Genomic DNA, 19,704 nt, shown 5'->3' with positions numbered 1-19,704 from the left:
TATCTAAAAGAACATTGCAAGAGGTACATTTTGGTCTTCCTATAGCTATTGGAGGTGCTTCTCTCAGAGAAGTTCTGCTTTGTAGCTTATTGAGATGAACATGTATGTTGTGCTCAGTAGAAGACGCAAAACCCAAAGATCAAAAATAATTGCTGAAGAGAAGGCGGTCTTACCTGGTAACCTGCCCGAAAGCAATCATCCCTCTTAATCAGAATGAAGTTCTTTACTGATGGTGGCTCTGTTCCCAGCTTACAGATGGGGAAATGGAGAAACAGAAGCAATCTGCTATATTTTGCTATCAGGTTGGTGTAAAACTGACACCCAGAGTCCTGCAGCTCAGAGCTGGTGCTGTGCTCTCAGTGGATGAGGATTTTCCATTTTGAAGGACAGTTATTTGAAACATTGGTGCTTTAAGCATCACCCTAACTGTTTTGGTGAGCACTCCCTTTCTTTCTTTCTATTCCCTCTTTTTTAAAATGTGTGAAGTAGGCCATTTTAAATGTTATTTTTGTTTCATGGAAGAGGTAGTGTCACAGGATAGATACAGCATGCCAAGGCTTTCCCTTTGTCTCATTTAAGGGACTGCATTCTACCTTCTATTCTCTCTCCACTTCTGACACTGGGGGAAACATCAACTATTAGCAATGCTCAGCTAGCTTTCTCAGTATCATTCATTATTTTACATGCCCCCTCACATTTGATTACGTTCTTCTTGCAGTTGCTATCCTGAGAGCCAGATCTGGTCTGAGTTTCTGCTGTCTGATGATGAAGTCCCCTGAGGGGGGAAAGGCAGCTGTGAAGCAAGACAGAGAAGTGAGCAGAACTTGGTGGAAAGGGGAGGTGAGCAGGGCAGCTGAGGACACACTGATTCAGCAGTTCGTCCGTACGGGCTGCGCAGGCTGGGTTCTCTGCAGCTGGAGCTGCCCACGTCCCTGAGGGTCCCCAGGGTGCTGGGGGCGGACAGGCAGTGAAACTTCAGCTTTTTTGCCCTTGTGATGAATCCCCTGCAATGTACAGCCAGCTCGCTGCAATGAGATTTATTCGGTAGCCGCAGATCAGCATAGCATCAGCAAGCACTAAGGTTTGCCAAGCACTTTTCCTCTCTGGACATTATTGTGACTATTTTTGAGACAAACTCTAAAGCTTCCACAATCTGTAGCGGATCCTTTGTGAATTTAGGTAAGCAGAAGTCACAGGAAATGCTTTTTTGATGGCTTCTTACTGAGCCACTGAGGTTTGATTGAGTTGTAAGAAACGAAGAGGAGGCACCTGCTGTCAGGAGTCTCTGTGGTGCCATTGGAGTTCAGCTGAAAACCTTCCCAGCCCTTTGCCCAGAATTTGCAGTTTGTGTCATGGGCGATTTTAATTCAGACTTTTTTTACAAATATTGAGAACTCAATCTTGGAATACTCACTAATGCTTTCCCATGTAATGTTGTTGATCAAGTAGCAGCATATTAAACACTTTAAATCCAGGTATTTTAAAGCTAGCCAAATAAATCCATACTGAAGTATTTAAACTGTCACTCGTGAACAAAGGTTTTATGTGCATGAGTATCTAATGACTGCTGTAAGTACCTAACTTCAGATTTTTTTTTTAAGATTCTTTTGCCTCCCTGAAAGTTACACAGATGTACAGAACTATGTTGCTAATTGATATAATTTCTAAAAATCGCAAAAGGTGACTTCATTGACAAGTCTAGAAATGAGGATAAGAGGACAACTTAGAACTGCGTAATTACTTCTGACACTAAGGTGATTAAAAACTCATCATGTCTTTAAGCTTGAGCTATTACATTGCCATCCTAAGCCAAAGATACCTGACTTTAAGCAAGTTCAGAGAAGGTAAGAGACACAGGGCAGACTCTGACTTTCTTATGTATGTGGAATAACTAAATGACATATGACTGACCCAACAGACTGACGGGATGAGTAATATCCTATTTCAGATAACGGTATATTTAAAAATCTGGAGTTAAATCAGTTGACCTAACATTAGCATGTGATTTAGCAACTGATACCTTAAACCCTCCATTTCTCACTGCTTGAATCAGCTAAGATGCATCTCTTCTGAACATTTATGAGGATTCACTATGTGTATGCACATTGGGTAGTTTCATTAATAGAGTGGCATGAGAGAGGCAACTGATCTGGATGAACGAAGCCATTCTGCTTTGCCCAGGGCTAGAACTTTCATACTAGGTGCTTGTAAAGAAGTAGTTGTAAATGCAGCCAGGTATCCAAATTTGGTCCAGCTCAAAGTCTCTGCAGTTTTGGCTTAATTCGATAAATTTTTTGTTTTGATGAATAAAGTGAGCTTTCAACCTCAATTGAATTTTGGGTATGGTTCTTGTGAAACTGCTCAAGAGACTCCAGCGCAGAGCCTCGAAGATGATCAAGGGAGTGGAGCATCTCCCATATGAGGAAAGGCTGAGGGAGCTGGGTCTCTTTAGCTTGGAGGAGACTGAGGGGTGACCTCATTAATGGTTAGAAATATATAAAGGGTGAGTATCACAAGGATGGAGCCAGGCTCTTCTCGGTGACAACCAATGATAGGACAAGGGGCAATGGGTACAAACTGGAACACAGAAGGGTCCACTTAAATATGAGAAGAAACTGGAACAGGCTGCCCAAGGAGGTTATGGAGTCTCTGGAGACATTCAAAACCCGCCTGGACACCTTCCTGTGTAACCTCATCTAGGTGTTCCTGCTCTGGCAGGGGGATTGGACTGGATGATCTTTTGAGGTCCCTTCCAATCCCTGACATTGTGTGTGATTCTGTGTGAATTGTATTTATTTTATTCAACAATACAGAAGTCTGCTTCTTTAGGTAGAACTCCCTGCTTACTTCAAGGAGAGAGAAAGGTGGAAGGAAGGAAGGAAGAAGCAGGCAAAGTGAAAGGGAATTTTAGTTTATTTTTCTACAGTGTGCTTACTAAAGCTTTTTCCCTCTTCTGTTTTAGATAAGATCCAAGGTTCTGTACTCAGTTCACAGACTGGATTCTGGTAATGATCTACTAAGCAGTAATATGGAAATTAAAATACCATCAGTTTAGTTTCCATCTAGAAGAATTCTAGTTTAAGTATATTGAGATCATTAAGACTTTAATTTTTCAGCTTCCTTCCAACTATATAAATCCTACCCATTGCGTAGGCAAGGGTTATAACATGGGATTGTTTGAGATATTCATGGAAGGGAGGTCTAAGGGATTCTAATTTGGTAAAATCCAAAAAGGTATGTAATAAGAGAACTAGACAAAATAATACCTTACTTTTTTTTTGGTTGGTTGGTTAGTTTGGTTGGTTCGATGCTTGGTTTGGTTTGGTTTTGGTTTTTATTCCTTCACTGAGCTTATTAGGCTAATTTCTGAAATCCGTCTAGCTGACTTTGTTGCTTTGGATTTTAGTTATGCAATAACATACCATCATATAATTTCAAATAAATGCAGAGCGATTCTATACCAAGTACATTACTAGCACTCAGAATACTGATTTTTAGAAATTATCTAGACCCTCTCAGGTTAACTAAATTGACTTCAGTGGCTGCCTTTGAAGTACATCTAATTTTTCTGCAGTTCAGCCTAACAAAAAACCACAGACCTAAGGCATAAATGTCTTGCAAAGATTAGAGACCCTTGTGCACCAAGAAAACTATCACCTATAATTGACTTCAGGACTGACAAACAGTGATTCACAGGTAGATATAAAATTGCAGAGTCCAGATGCCATTTTTGAAAACAAGCATAAGAGAGAGTAACAGAAGTCCTTCACTATAAAACATCTTGAGACAATTTATCAAAACCTTATCTGGGCTCATATTCTACAATAATTAGAGGCACCGTATTGCATTCAGCATAACACTTCCAGCCACTAAACATTGTGAACTTTCATTGTTCCCATAAAAGCTGATTTAAAAAATTAGCTTTTTAGTTATTACAGTTGGAAAAGATTTAGCAATCAGGAAAGAGAAGTGAACCCACAGAGTGGAAAGGAGGTTGAAATCCAGTTTTGTTTTTACCTACTGTTGTTTGGCAGCCTGATTTTCTCATATTGGGAGAAGGGGGTGTGCAGTCCAGTTCGCTAATTGTTTCAGGCTGTTGAACCTGTGACACAGAAATTTCAGCTAGAGTGGCAACTCCAGAGCTGCAGGCAGTCAGCTCTCTTAATTCTGGTTTTGGAATACGTAATCTAATAGATAGTTCAAGTTACTGCCCATCTTTTATTAACAAGCATGTTCTATATCAAATATTTAGAGTTTTTTATAGATTCTGACCCTCATTTGACTGTCATGATGCCCCTTATTTCAAAGGAAAGCATGAGGAGATTCGCCACATAGTTAGTGAGGAATCATCTCATGCACGAGTTACGTCAGGCGGCTGTTTCTCAGGAACATACATTCCCAAAAATGGCAAGGAAGATGTCAGGATTAACCACTAATGGACTTACGTCACCAAGAAAAAGAGATGTGTGAAAAGGATAGCAAAGATAATTTCTTCATAGCAAGTAGACTTTTTTTTGCATTCTTCTTGAAATAAAGTGTTTTAAGACTTTTAGCACAGGTGGGGCAAACAATACAGGCAGGAGGATGCACAAACTCTTAAGTACTTGCTATGGCACAGAGGAGAACCAACAAATGCTTTGGTGAATTCTGTAAAAAAAATCAGTGAATTGTCTCGTGATTAATCTTTATAATTCAGATTAAAACATTATAAGGGATTGTACCCCAGATACTTTCTTATAAGAGAGTATACTAGAGTACATTGTTTTCACTTTGCGTAACTATAATATATGCATGGTTTTAAAGAAATTATAATATGTAATTGCAAAAGATAATTTTTACTAGTAAGTCTTTCAGAAATATGTGTCATGCACAGATGACACAGAATTTCCATCTCTTTCTGATCTGAGGGAACTATTATACAATGGTTGCCATGATTTAGGAGCAAAATTATCTTTACAGAAAAAGTGTCTTTTCTTTAATGAAGTCACTACTGAGTATGTCCAAAAATATAGTATTCACTCCCAATGTAAAGAAACACAACCAGTTTTTAAGTGTTGTCGTAAATTAAAATATTACATAAAATGTCTGAATACTAAATGTTTCTATGAAGGAAAAATGATACTTCAGAATACTTTGCAATGCAGTATGTGGTACCCAGCTTACATAGCAATGAACAGGTAAATTTAAAACTCACTTTAAACAATAGGAAAATAGTTTAATTTGCCATCCCAATGGAGACAAAATACCATCAAATACATGATGGATACAGCGACACCACAACTGTCCTTTTCACTGCCATAGTTTAAAAGACTGGTTTAAGATGTTGTTATTGTTAATCCAGGAGTTAATTCAGACATTATAAGTATTTAGTAGCACCAAAATGTAAAACCATTGTTTGCATTCCTGTTCCTAAAACTGTGGAGGCTTTTCTGCCTTAAAATTCTATTTATATTCCAGTCTCGAATATTTCTTCTAGGATGCAACTTTGCTGGCAAGTTAAGCTCAGAAACAATTGCATTACTAATCGTGTGTGGAAAAAAACTATTTAAAAAATTTGTTTCACGATGTTGTATCCCATTCTGTACTGATGAAGAATTAAATTATTTCAGATGTGTTTTTCACTTTTATTTGCTTAACATATATGCAAATTATATTTCATTATTCTTTCTCTTTATAACATAACTATCTTCTCCAAATTAAATTATATGGTACAAATTATCATATAGTTGTTTTTATACATTCATGCAGCTTCATCCCATTCCGTTTCAAGTAAACAACAGTGTTTCCTTCAATATGATTTTTTTTTTTTTTTAGAAATGCCTTCATATTAAGCCTAGAGCATTCGCAGTATTTTTAGGGCATGCTGAATGCTCTGAACTCTTCTTGGCCATAAGAAAAGTGACATTCTTCAGCCCTTTGTCAGGTAGAACACAATTAATTACTCAGATTTATCAATTACATATTCTCATGTCTTCCAGTATTAAAATTAAGAAACAAATTTCCTATATTCAAAAGGTCAAAGCCACAAATAATAATAAATATTTTTTTAAACTTTTGTTAAAGTTCCGGTTTGGAACTCTCATCCACATCTCACAAACTTTACTTCTGTAACTATGCTCACAGATCTTTAGGACTTGACTGTCCTAAATTGCTTCTTTGGAGACAATAACTTTTCCTAGCTTGTCCCTTTTGCTTTCATGCAAATTTTGCTGCAAGGTAGATTTTCCCTCCCATGAAGGTCCCTCATTATCTCTTCTTCAAGTTAATATTCACAGCTGGGGGGTTACATTTTTGACAAAAGGTTCCGTTCTGCTTATTCTTTTACTCATTATGGAACATAAAGGATGTGCTCTGTTATCAAGGTTTGCTCATAACTGCTTGCCTTCCGCTTTACCTTCAAGGTTAATTCACTAACTCAAAAGGCATGTCCTGAAAGTTAGTGTCGATGTGTGTCTGAAAACCAGGTTTCACTGCACTGGGGAGATGGTCCGTAGACGAGTTGTGATTTAATTTGTTTTTTATGTAATGCACCAAACAATAGCCTTGAGATGGAGGAAATTATTTACATGCCAGGATGTGGGGAAGGGGTTATGACCAAATAAGATTGAATGTGAGACAGCTGGAGTTTGCAGTGTGTCCTATTTTAATTAGTACTTGTTGACTGGAGTTTCAAGTTTTGTATTCCGGTGTTAACTTTCCTTCCTCAGGATAAGCAAAATGACTAGAAAAATAGCACAACTTTATTACACAACTTTCAAGACGTCATGGAAACATATTCCATGACAAAAGTTCTGGGCTCCCATTTAACACAAGTGTTACTTCTATTAAAGAAGCAAGCAAAACTTGGGAATAAAAATCAGATACAAAATTTTGCATTTGTTTGTTTTCAGTGCAAATTCCATTCAGCCTCAGAAGTGATGCCTGATGAAGTGCTCTGCTGCTGTTCTTTTCGGGATAAGACAAAGGAATCACAAATCACCTCTAGGGTACATCACTTACTTGAAAGCATTTTTCTTCATGACAAAGCAGTGCCATGTTGCCTGCCCTTAGCCAGAGCTGCCAGTTTGGGCTAAATGGCCATTTGCTTGGAGTGGTTAAACTGAAACATCTTTTTAAAATTTCCTTGCTCAGTCCCTTCCTGAAAAATCCCAGCGTATTGTTGTTCCTTTTTAGGCTTCTCATTGAATTGTTGGTCAATCCAGAGTTTCTTATTGCTTTTAGTTTTTCAGCCCTCACTCTCTCACACTGTTTGACATACCGGGAGTAATTTATGTGAACTGAACATAGTGATCTGCAGTCCAGCTGCTGTGTGCCAGGCCCTGAAGTGACAACAGTTCCTATCCAAGAAAATGACAAGAATAAAAGTCTCCTGCAACATTGCAGTGTGAATTTACTCTGAATTACTTGATCACTTGAATGCTTTAATTTGACTGGTTCAAAAACCTATGACAACAGCATTCATAGGATCAGACATCTGTGGTGTTTTACTGCCTTTCCTTTCTATGCATGCTCCATCTGACACTTCTTTTTGTTCTTTTTCCCGTTCATGCAGTCACCTAATGCTGGCGACAAGGATGACCAAACACTGACGGTAGGCAGCAATTAGTATGTGTCTGAACATTTATTTCTCAGGAGGGTGGTGAGACAAGCCTTTCTTTGGTTTGGCACACATCAGCATTTTTCTAAATTACTGGGATTTCATTCCCCCTCCTGTGCTGCTATAGAATTCAAATAATTTCTTTCCAATGAGAAAGCAGTGAACTAATTTTCTTGTTCAGTTTCTATAATTTTTCATTTAGTGTTTTTATGACACCAAGGATCAATCCATGTACCATGTATTGTTGCAAAATACTATTTTCTTCAGGGTTGTTTTTTTCCTATAATTGGATTTCAGGGTCTTATTAGTCAGCAGTCTGTTGGGTCTGATTATCCTTTTTACTGAAGCAAGCAGACAGCCATCCGCAAAGCAGCCTTACTCTATGGGAAATATTGAATGCATTGATTATTGTCCTAGACAATGGCATGGGGACAAGAACCTCAGAATACATTTTAAATTTCTTTAAAAGCATGTGAAAGATGCCTGTATGGTAGCTCCATTGGTATGGGTGTCTGCACTGCCTTACCACGCTCACAATCTGGTTTTGCAATCAGAATTTAATGGATTGAACCAAAGCAAGGAGTATGTTTCACTCTGACTGAGCTGTAGGATTTTGCCATTAAAAAAGGGTACTCTCTGCCCTTTTTCTCCTCAGTTTCGATAATCCCCATATAACTTGCAATGTACTGAGGCAATAAAAATTAGAACTTGCTTCAGGGGTTCAACCACAATGTTCTACAAAAACCCACAAATTATGAATTCTTCCTGGTGCAAATGTGGGGGGTTTATTTTCTTAACATTTTAACAGTTATCACAGAGAAAGATTGTTTTTCACTTCTGCTCAGCCTTGGGAGACTAATGACTAATCTGATGATCCATCCCATCCAGACAAATTTCTATACATATGACAGTGCTTAATATGGTGTATAGTTTAATGTAACTTGCTATAGGTGATGGTTGAAAATGCTTCACTGCGTAGTGACATGTGAGATAATTCATAGTGTTTCAGACCTGTTTCCACACAAATAACAAAAAAACCCTAAATATTTCCCCTTATTTTTCCACCTAGACCAAGCCACGGCTGCAGCGGGGAGGAAGCTCTGCATCTCTCCACAACAGTCTAATGAGGAACAGCATCTTCCAGCTCATGATTCACACACTGGACCCACTTGCTGAAGGTATTCCTACTATTTTTTTTGTTTTCTGTTGCAAAAGCAAACAAATACTTTCCTTTTGCCTTCTCCCCATGAAACTTTTTTGTTTTTTTTTTTCATTTCCATTGCTTTCATGAGTCTGAATGTCTCTGAATTTTCTGCAAGAGTTTTGCACGCTTATGGATTGGTATACATACTTCCACCAAGACTTGCAGCTTAGGAAATGAATTCCTTGCAGTGCTAACTCAAACAGGTCACTTGGCTGATGTATATGGTAACTACTGTTTTGCTTCACCTCTGGCTTTTGCAGCAATTTTAAAGTTACAAAAATCCTATCCTCTTGTATTTTTGTAGAGTTGTTTTTTATTTTCTTTTCTGGTTTTGATTTTAGTAAATCAGGGAAAAAAAAAGAGGTGGGTAATTTGTCATATGGAATATAGAAAAGAATGAGGGTCTGCTGGTTTGATGTTGGATAGAGTAACACTGACATTAGGAAAAATGCGGCAAGCATCCCACTGTGTTGCATGCATGTTAACAGTTTGCTTGCTTTATCCAAGTGTGGTCTAGTTCTTTTTTTTCTTTGAGAAGTTAGCAGGAAGACCATGGTTGCTTTGGTCTGAGAAGTTCACAGGAAAACCATAACTGCTTTGCAACTGTGGGGTGATTTGAATCTCGGCTTCTGGTAGACCTCCAGAAAATTCAAGGTCAGGTGTTTACTTGGCAAATGTGTGTCCATAGGACATTTCTTGCTGTAGTAATAAGTGTCATGAAAAATAGCACTTGCGAAGGAAGTGTGAGGGACTAAAGAGACTTTAAAATATGACTGACAGTGAGAACTTCCAAACATTGGTGGCCGTAAACTATACGTAGCACTTCCTTGGATTTAAGTTTCTCTAAGGTTCTCATGGCAACATCATGTACAGCGTTTTAAATTTCTCTGTATCTCTTGGACAAGGCAAATCTACTTTCCCATTTCCCTCTTCAAAAGCTGAAGCTGACACTCATTTTGCCAACACAAGGGCAATTTTAGCCCTTGCAATATCCACACCATTATTTCTACTCATCATGATTCACGTTGCTTCTCTCTTTGGTTAATGCCAAAGTCTGTTGCCTGTATGTGTGGAGTCATCAGCACTCTGTGCCCAAGCTGTTCGCATTCGATGAAGAAAAAGGACATGAGAAATTTATGGCAGTTACACATTTGGCTTCCTTTATTTGCAGGTGAGCAGGCTTTCTAACTGCTGCACCCAGAAAGTCTCATCTTTACCCACCTGGTCACCAAGCGTTTCACTCGCTAGGAGAAGAAAAGAGTTTCAATCTCAATTTTTCACTTTTTAATGAAAAGTTGTAATTTTGTCATTTTTCATTACAATCCTTTGCACTCATCTTTTCTCTTAAAGCAAAGCTCCTGGGCCGTAGATGCCTGTGGTGTCTCAAATAGTGCTAACACAAACAAAAATAACAAATCATCTGAAGCAGTAAATAGACTTCATCAAATCATTTTTTAAAATTAGAGAAGAAAAGCAGGTTGGGAAGAGCCCATTAGCGGGCTTTATGACAGATTGAAGACCACAGAAAAGCTAGATATGTTGACTGGAGTTCAATTCGGACTTAATGAAGATTCAGAAATAAGATCAGCTCTCAGTTATTTTTCCATTGCTCTAGCTTATTTCAATTGCTTCCCAGACATAGCTTGTTCAGCTTTCAGACCTTTCCTCACTACACTTCCCCTATAGTAAGCTTGTACCATGTAGTATGATCCAGAGGCTTCCCCCTTTGTGACAGCAGAGGACGAAAGGGTTTTGAAATCTGAAATTCATCTTGGGAGACACAGAAGACCAGCATTTTTGAAAATTAGGTATTATAATTAAGTTTATCAGGTAACTCAGTGCTGTTCTTCATTATTTCAGTAAAACACATGAGATCAATGTGGATTGATAGAGGTAGTCGTGATGGATAAATCTTATTTAAATTACACCAGTAAAATTTTCTTCAGGGTCTCTTTGCTCACAGTGCTTTAGTGTTTGGTTGGTTTTTTTTTTCCTCTCCAATCTCTTACATTTGTCCTGGGATTAGTATTCTTTAAAAAAATGAAATAAAAAGGTCTTGTGGCCTATAAATAAGTGCAAGGCAGTAACCACCTGTATGTTTTGTTAAAACTGACACACTGGGTTTAAATTTACAAAGGGAAAAAAATCTACCTACTTTTGCAGTAGATGTTGTATTTTAATGAACAACTTTCACAAAGAAATGGCCAAGAAGACACTGGAAAATAGCCTATGTATGTGCAGACATCTAAGTTGGTGTTGATATCAAAGGGGCTAATATTTCAAATTTCCACTGACTTCCCAAAATTCAAATTTTAATTAATGAGAGTGCGAAAGTGCCAATATAGGAGTGCAGTTAAGTAAATGTTTTTGCAAGTGGAACTCTGGTTTTAGTTTTTTACTGATATGCCCAGATGTATAGAAGAAATGTGAAAAAAAATCATCCACCCACTTTTCTGTCACACATTATGGTTTTTAACTTTTTCTGAGGCACCACCTCATTTGTAGGCAAGATCATTTGCACAACAGGCTGTTTGGAAGGCAGACACAGGGAGTGTTGGGTATCTCCACTGAACACTCACATTGTTTCTTGAAATTCTGAGGTTTTAAGTGTTCACATTCATTATTATGTATTCAGATAATTCTGTAAGCCTGCATAAAAGAAAAGGTATTTTAATTTGGTGTAAATACTGTGACTGGCCAAGGTGGGTAATACTAGTTAACAAATTTGGATGGCATTGTACTTGAACCTTACATTCAATTAAAAAGTATGTGTGATAACAGATATGAGTACCTGCTGTATGCAATATTGATTATCTGTTTGGTTCTGTATTAATTTTACCTATCAAACTCTCACCATGTTCTTGTGTTTTAATCATCCTGTGTATAATGGACACTGAACAATCAACTGGTGCATCATGTTCACTTGAACAGACTTTTACAATGCTAGCTAAGTGATTTTTTAAGCTGATAGCATTTCATTGTTAAGAGTTAAAAGGAGGGGTAGTATTTATCAGAAGCATCTGAGAAGTGCAGCCCTTTGCTCTATAAACTCATCTTTTAGAGGGATGTAGAAATGTAGAGGATTACCTGGCCCACATGGCTTTCTCCACTTCACATGCCCTTTCCTACTACAAAAAAACCCAGACAAAAGAAATGAACAAGTGATTGGTGTTAGTTTTGAGTTTTGTGTAAGCAAAGGAAATAAGTTCTGTTGCACTCGTGTCATGAAAAAAAATTGACCTGGTGCATGAGCTGTGAGGTCAAAGGATTTCTTCCCAATCATTTAGTGCAAGTACGGATCAGACTCAAAGAATGAGCAGAAAAAGATACTGAGTATTTTTCTGTCCCATTTTAGTCAGCTTAGATCCCCTCAGTATTTCTCCCAGATTATTAGATCATGAGGTCAAAAACATTGCATCATTAGCTGTATGTGTTGGACTTGCAGCTAAAGAACAATATGTGAGAACATTAGAGTGCCATCCTCAAAGGAAAAAACTGCGAAAGGTGTAAATCAAACCTGACACACAGGTACTCTGGCAGCTCCTGCACTTGGGCATGCTCCTTCTGTCCTCCTCCTTCTCTCATTTCCTCTTTCCCCATTTTGCTACAGTTTGCTATCTTTGCCTTTCCTCATACTGCATCTCACTCATCTGCACCCGCCTTCTTTCACCCTCTTCCCACAGGGTGGCTTCCCCAGCGTGTGCTCTCCTCCTGGACTGCTGGGTCCGTCAGACAGAGCACGTCCCAAGCAGGCACCAGCAGCCCTGCAGCGGGCACACCCCGGGGAGCTGGGTTTGCAGTCTCTGGAAGAGCACTCGTAAAGTCCGTGCTCGACTCTGCACAGCTTCCAGATCAAATGTTGCTGTTGCGAGTAAAATTTCTAGTTATTGTACTGCTGATGGAAGATCCAGCTTTTCTTTCTCTTTATGTCAATCATAAAGTTCACTGTTACATTCTCTTCAATAATTGCAAAGAAAATGGGGGCATGAAAAGACACACTGGTCTGTCATTTGGACTTGTGTGGGCTTTGCAAGGCTGACAGAAAAGAAGTCCCATCTAAGTACTCTTGATAGCATAAGCAACATGGAATGTATAAATAGGCTGTGTGTCTATTAAAGGTCAGCTTGACCTACGCGGTGTGATTGCTACATTAATATGCAATGTATTTATAGAAAACCAGCTCATGATATTTACTCCTGAATAATTCATTTGTGAAGTCAGAACCAGCCTCTACTTTATTTGGGAGCCTCTTAAATATGCACTTGATTGTGAGTAGGAAAATATGAAATGAGAGAGAAATGACCTTAGGAATTTTTTACTTTTCACAAAGTGCAGATAAACAAAGTGATCCTAATATACAATTACACACTTGTGAACCTGTCCTTCCTTTTCCACACTAATTTGGTTTTGCCATGGCCTGTTCCTGTGTTGTGAAAGCCAGTTTGTAAACTATCTGGAATTAGTGGGCTTGCAAAGTGTTCAGCCCACCTCTGACAGATGAATAATATCTGAGATCAGTGGGAGTTGCTGGACATTTGGCACTGCATTCAGGCAGGTGTGCAGCCATGCTGTTGATTAACAATCTAAGACAAGGAAGGCTTCTCCTCTTCGAAGTGATGATCTTGGCATAAAGCTTCTAAGGTCAGACTTCAACCACTCTAACAGGCGAATGTGTGAGGTATTTGTTAATAGGGCAGGAACTTTACAGTTGAATCCTCATCATTCATTAAAAATATAAATATCTGAGTGACATTAGTTTTTTGTTTGCTTTTATCTTATTACAGAAATAATGACCTTGGTACAGATCATTTCCTGAGGATTAAGATTAGTGACTGCCTGTGCGTCAGGCTATCATCAACTCCCAGCCAGCATTAATCCCCAGGAAATCCTGTGCCATATTTGCTTCTGCTTAAATGCTGGTCTGGCAATCCTTTATTCACCAAGTAGTGAGCTGGACTGTTCATAACAGCATTACCCATATGAATAAGGATGGCATCATCAGACCTGCTGTGTTGGTCAGGCCCCAATCCAAAATCCAAGCAACTTGAACATAAACCATGGCAATCATTGATCATTTGTGACTTTTTTTTCTTCTGAGTCGTGTACCTCAGATACATTTGTCCTGCTTTTGGAACGGACATTCCTGGGTTACAGAAGTGTAGGATTTGCAAAGATCTCTTTACATTTTTTTTTAATAGAAGAGGGCTGCTGTTTTGTAGTTGGAGCACGGGAAAGAAAAGCATGGAAAGTAATTTGTATGAAAGTGCCTGCCGTGAATAGTAAGCCTACCTTCCCCCTACAAGCTGTAGGTTATATGAAAGAGTGAGTCCTTCAGGATTGTGGAGGGAGGTTGTCCCCTCTGAAGGCTTCTGTGGGTACTCTGTTGAGAAGATACCAGAATATGCCACTTGAGGCTACCTTGCTTTTCTTGCACAGCTTTAGCAGGGTACAGGAAGAATAAGATACTTTCCTTATCATGCCATGCCTTTTCTGTCTGCTGATAAGATGCCACAGGCCAAAAAGACATATTCTGCAAGGAAAGATTTATCTGGGTGCTGACTCCCTTGCTCCCGTGTGACAGGGATGTAACTCAAATGCAAATGGCATCCTCTGCATGAAAATGAGTGTGATGTAAATGCCTGTCATGGCTCATTCCCCAGTCAGAAGTAGGTATCTCTGGCAGTTCACTCCTATTCCCTTCTCTAGTCCTATTTCCGAAGTGGAAAACTACAGGATGCATTTCTGCAGGAAAGTTGTTGTTTATCTTATATGCTTTACTTTTTTTTTTAACATAAACATGGTGAATGTTATTGGTGAGAGATGTAACCTTCTGTTACATAAAGCTGAGCTGACAATTCTGTCACTTCCTTCACTGAATGCAGAAAAATACGATGCTGTCACTGTCTGCTCTGACAAAATGAAAATAGAAACCTGCATTCATATTTCTCAGGAAAATAAAGAATGATGTGATCCTCAAAGCTTTTGACATAGTAGCAAATTATTTATACTTATTCACTAGATCCTGTTGTGTTCCTAGATACTGATCTTCAGAATTTCTCATCTTTTCCATTCATCTCAAACTATTTCGCTTAATTTGATGCTGCTGCTTTTGTTCTTTTCTGAGATGTCACAAAAAATACCAGCTTACCCCAAAGACAGTTGACAAAGGTTGGGTAATGTTCACCTGCCTGGTAACTCAGCAGACTCCCAGCTTTTGTCTCATTTTGCAAAACCCTTGTGCTTTTGTTCTTCCCTTGGCCTGGGTAAGATGCACCATCATGTCTGTGCTCACTCCAACTAGGAACCTTTTTTTGGCTGAAGCTGTTTATCTGTTATATCCTCGGAGAAGTAAGGCCAGGCAGCTCAGTCCGCAGCAACCCATGGGTAATGCTCTGCTCCTACATTGCTGAAGTAACCTGAGCACTTCCATTGTCCTCAGTTCCAGCATGTGCATGCTGCAGGACTTCAGTGCATTTCCTAGCACCATGCCAGAAATGAAAGAAATAATTATTCTTTGGCTTATAAGCACAACAGCATTTTCACAGAATCACAGAATGTTAGGGATTGGAAGGGACCTCGAAAGATCATCTAGTCCAATCCCCCTGCCAGAGCAGGAACACCCAGATGAGGTTACACAGGAAGGCGTCCAGGCGGGTTTTGAATGTCTCCAGAGAAGGAGACTCCACAACCTCCCTGGGCAGCCTGTTCCAGTGTTCCGTCACCCTCATTGAGAAGAAGTTTCTTCTCATATTTAAGTGGACCCTCCTGTGTTCCAGTTTGTACCCATTGCCCCTTGTCCTATCATTGGTTGTCACCGAGAAGAGCCTGGCTCCATCCTCACAACACTCACCCTTTATATATTTCTAACCATTAATGAGGTCACCCCTCAGTCTCCTCCAAGCTAAAGAGACCCAGCTCCCTCAGCCTTTCCTCATAAGGGAGATGCTCCACTCCCTGAATCATCTTTGTTGCCCTGCGCTGGACTCTCTCCAGCAGTTCCCTGTCCTTCTTGAACTGAGGGGCCCAGAACTGGACACAATATTTTATCTAACCTGAGGAAATATGCAAATCTAGACAAAATTAATAAAAATAATAATGTATGTTATTAACCATGTCTGCTCTAGATCATCATTCTTGAGTGTCCTTTAGGCATACCCTTGAGCTCACAAAGGAGCTCAGAATCCTTCTTCTTGCACTCCTGCTGTTACCCAGCTTGTTACAGTTCTTGCTTCCTTTTCTGACCCACCAGGGAAAAACAGCCCTCTGAGCAGAAAAACATGAGGGCTTTGGCTTTCTCCTCTGCTGAAGGCTGAAACGCTTGCAAGGGAGTTCTGCCAGAGAAGATAGGGGCTCCCTGCCAGGCTCACATACAAATTAATAGCTGTTAGTTATAATCTAGTGTCTTCCCTTTATCTCCATCCCATGGTATCTCAGTCTGATATGAAGATAGGAAACCAATAAAAAGGCCAATTAGGCTTACATTCAAAATGGAGTGTCATATCTCCCAAAGGCAGATACTCATACCTTTTTTATGCAGCTGGGTTTCATGTTTTGTTGGGGTTTTTTGGTTGGTTGGTTGGGTTTTTTTGTTTGGTTGGTTGGTTTGGGGGGGGTTTTGTTTGGTTTTTTTTGGTGGGGTTTTGTTATTGTATTTTGGTTTTTGTTTTGTTGGGGGGATGTTTGTTGTTTTTTGTTGTTTGGTTTTGTTTTGTTGTTTTTGTGTGTGTATGTGTAGATTGGAAGGCGCCTCTTGAATTACAGAATCCAGCTAGTCCAAACCCCTGCTCAAGCAGGATCAGCTTCGTCAGGGTGCTCAGAATTGTGTCCAGTCATGTCTTGAACATCTCCACAAATGGACACTTCACAATCTTTCTGGGAAACCCATTCCAGTGTTTGACCATAATCACAGTAGAAGATGTTTTCTCATGTCCAGATGGAATTTCCTGGTTTTTAGTTTGTACCCCTTGACTACTGCTCTCTCAATGGACATTTCTGAGAAGAATCTCATTGCCTCGTCTTCTTTCCAGCCCATCAGGTATTTATACATGTTGGTAAGATCTCCCTGAACCTCTCCAGACTGAACACTCCCAGCTTTCTCATCCTCTCCACAAATGAGAGATACTCCAGTCCCTTCATGATCTTTGTGGCACAGTGCTGGGCTTGCTCTGGTTTATCCACAACTCCCTTGCACTAGTGAGCCCAGCACCCAGATAGGCCTCAGCAGCACTGGGTGGAGGGAAAGTATCACCTCCCTCGACTTGCTGGCCTTGCTTTGCCTGATGGAGCCAAGGATGCTGTTGACTGCCTTTGCTGCAAGGACACATTGCTAGCTCGGCTTTCAGTGGCGTGGTTCTCTGCACAGTCATTAACAAGAAGAAAGCTTTTTCCCGGGGAAGATTTTAAACAGCTAGATGAGACTGGTGAAACAATGAGGCACGTAACTTGCCAGCGAGGCCTCCTTGCCCCTTTCTTTACCTCGCAACAAGGGTAGAGACCACAGAAACTCTTTTCTTAATTTAGGTACCTGAGGCTGCATGGTTAATGTAGATGAGATGAGTATTTTGAGAGACATCTCCAGCATCAAACTGAATTCGGAACCTGTAGGTAGAACTCCCCACACTATAAGAGTGCAAAACAGCATGGGTAGAGTAGAAACTGTGGATAATGTGCAGCTAAGGGCAGATCTATTTAAATAAGCAGAGAAGGTATTTAGATAGCCCTTTTAATATCTGTCAGAAAGTTGAGAGAGAGATTAAATGGCTATTCCCTCCTGTATTAGTTAAATTTTCAAAGCCAAATATGGATAGCAGTTGAATTTACAAACTTCCATGTAGCACAGGTAAGATATAAATGTCACTATAACAGCTGTGGAACCTGAGCTGTCTACAAAGCTGTGTGCTTTTGGCGTAGAGAAAATGATATCTTAGGCTAATGAAGAGAATTTTATTATTAAGTTTTGGTTCAGCTGATTTGTCTAAACGTCAGTCACAGATGTATATCTGCAACAAAAGAAGCAGACTTCTGAAGTCTAAATTATTTTACTGAGTGGGTTTATTTAGCATACCTGCAGGGACCACTTCGTTCTCATATTTTGGGGATGTTGGTCTTGCTTTTTCTAAAGACAGTGGCTGCACTTCCATGACTGCAGGGTGAGTGGGCTTGCAATTTTTATCCTATCCACAGAACGTGTCTATAGTAAGTGATGTGTATGAGAAGTTTGATACGTTTTCGTTACACATAACTTGAGGTGCAAAGAAACTCTTACAAATTTCTCTCAGAATGGGCATTTCAATGGCAAAATGTAACTCTTTGTTGTAATGCTCTTAAACTCTGCAGCTATAAATGTCAGGTCTGCTTAACTTCAGCTGGTCCCAAAATACAGAGAGAAGGCAGCACTGTGCTAGTTTCACTGACAGAATTTCTAGCTACTTCAAAAATTGAAGAACAGTTCTCCCTTTAAAATCAGTCTTGCTATTTTTAGGTAGTAAATTTAAATAATAGAAGTTTCTGATGCCTATTTAAAATTTATTTTTGAAAATCTGAAATGTAATATTTGTGGGGTTTTATGGTAAATGTTAGGTTTTGCAAAAATTTATTTCTGCGTGTCATGTTTTATTCTTTTAACTAGAATCTATTCAAGCTGCTTACTGCAGGCAAAATTCTTGTCTCTCATCTCCATTATATTTTCCAGTGATGCCCTGATCTTCATATTCTTACTGGGATTCCCTACTGAGTGTGCAAGGCAGACATGAATATTTAAATACAAATATGATCCCAGAGCAGAGTACAGCTGTCCTGACTACGCATTTCCATGCTTAATGGCTTTAGCTTCATTTTAAGTTTCTTCCTTACTCCAAATTTCCTTGTTAAAAATATTAACAACAAAGAACATGAATAATTTATAAACCTGTACAAATCAGGGGATAATAGTAGCTATGAGGGACTTTCTATTGAAGTTGAAAGTGAAAGATCTCCTTAGTACAGTTTGCACACAACAGATGGCTTCATCCTCCACAGGCTGGTTGAGTTTTATGACTGGATAGTGAGATACACTGCTCTTGCATTATTTTCCTTGGACATGCTGAAGATCAGAGCAGCTGGAATTTATTGCAGTTGGAATTATATATGCCCAGTCGCCGACAATGCCTGGCCCCACAGACACTTGGTGAAATCCTGACTGCATTAGGATCAGTGGTGAAGCCCCCAGTGTCATCAGTAGAACAAGGTTTTCACTTCTTGCATCTTGGATTTCCCATTTTCATGAATATTTAAAAGTTCTTCAAAGATAAATCTCCCTTCAAAGCCAGCAGGAATTGTGTTTAACCCGAGCAGAGTCAATTCTGTTATATATCAGTTGTCTTTTGGTGTTATTACATTCTAGAGAATGTGTGGCACCTATCTTCAAGAGTTTGGTGACAGGAGGCACAAAGGTAACTTATGAGTTAAAGAAGATGGAAAAGGAAACAAAGACCTCAGGAGCAAGCAGCTTCATGCTTTTCTTAAATAATTCATTAAAAATCCCCTACTAATAGCAAAACCAGGGTCTGACACATAATATTTAAATTATTTTATTTTCTGTTGCATATATGTGCTAATAGTATGCCATTGATCTCCTACTTAAAAATATTTACTCTTTAACCCATATTGGTTAAAACCATATGGATCCTCTGACAACTTTTCTTTTTCACCACAAGAAGGTTTGCTAGACAGTATGGACTGTAAGAACAGTGGGTTTTCAGTCCTCATTTTAAATGCTGTACTAAGAGCAAAGTAATAGGCAGATCTTGCTTTTGGGTGTTGTGACTATCCCGAGCTGCCCAGAACTCTATAATTTTAAATTATATTCCTATTCACAGTCCAGTTTGATAAAATTGCAATAAACTAATTATAATAAAAGTAGCCA

The 19,704-nt window shown here is 39.2% G+C and overlaps 1 protein-coding gene across 2 annotated transcripts in view; it reads left to right on the top strand.

The window, feature by feature from the left end:
* The window catches only part of SLC24A2 (solute carrier family 24 member 2), a 103,383-nt gene that overhangs the window by 48,347 nt on the left and 35,332 nt on the right, over positions 1 to 19,704 (top strand). For both annotated transcript variants that reach the window (XM_065656782.1, XM_065656781.1), the window contains exons 2-3: positions 7,553 to 7,591; positions 8,667 to 8,775. In XM_065656782.1, coding sequence (XP_065512854.1) covers positions 7,553 to 7,591; positions 8,667 to 8,775 — 148 coding nt within the window. The remainder of the gene's footprint in view (positions 1 to 7,552; positions 7,592 to 8,666; positions 8,776 to 19,704) is intronic.

Source organism: Caloenas nicobarica, chromosome Z (genome assembly GCF_036013445.1).
Source record: "Caloenas nicobarica isolate bCalNic1 chromosome Z, bCalNic1.hap1, whole genome shotgun sequence".
In the NCBI taxonomy this organism is placed as follows: Eukaryota; Metazoa; Chordata; class Aves; order Columbiformes; family Columbidae; genus Caloenas; species Caloenas nicobarica.
This window is presented reverse-complemented; position numbering and strand designations above follow the sequence as displayed.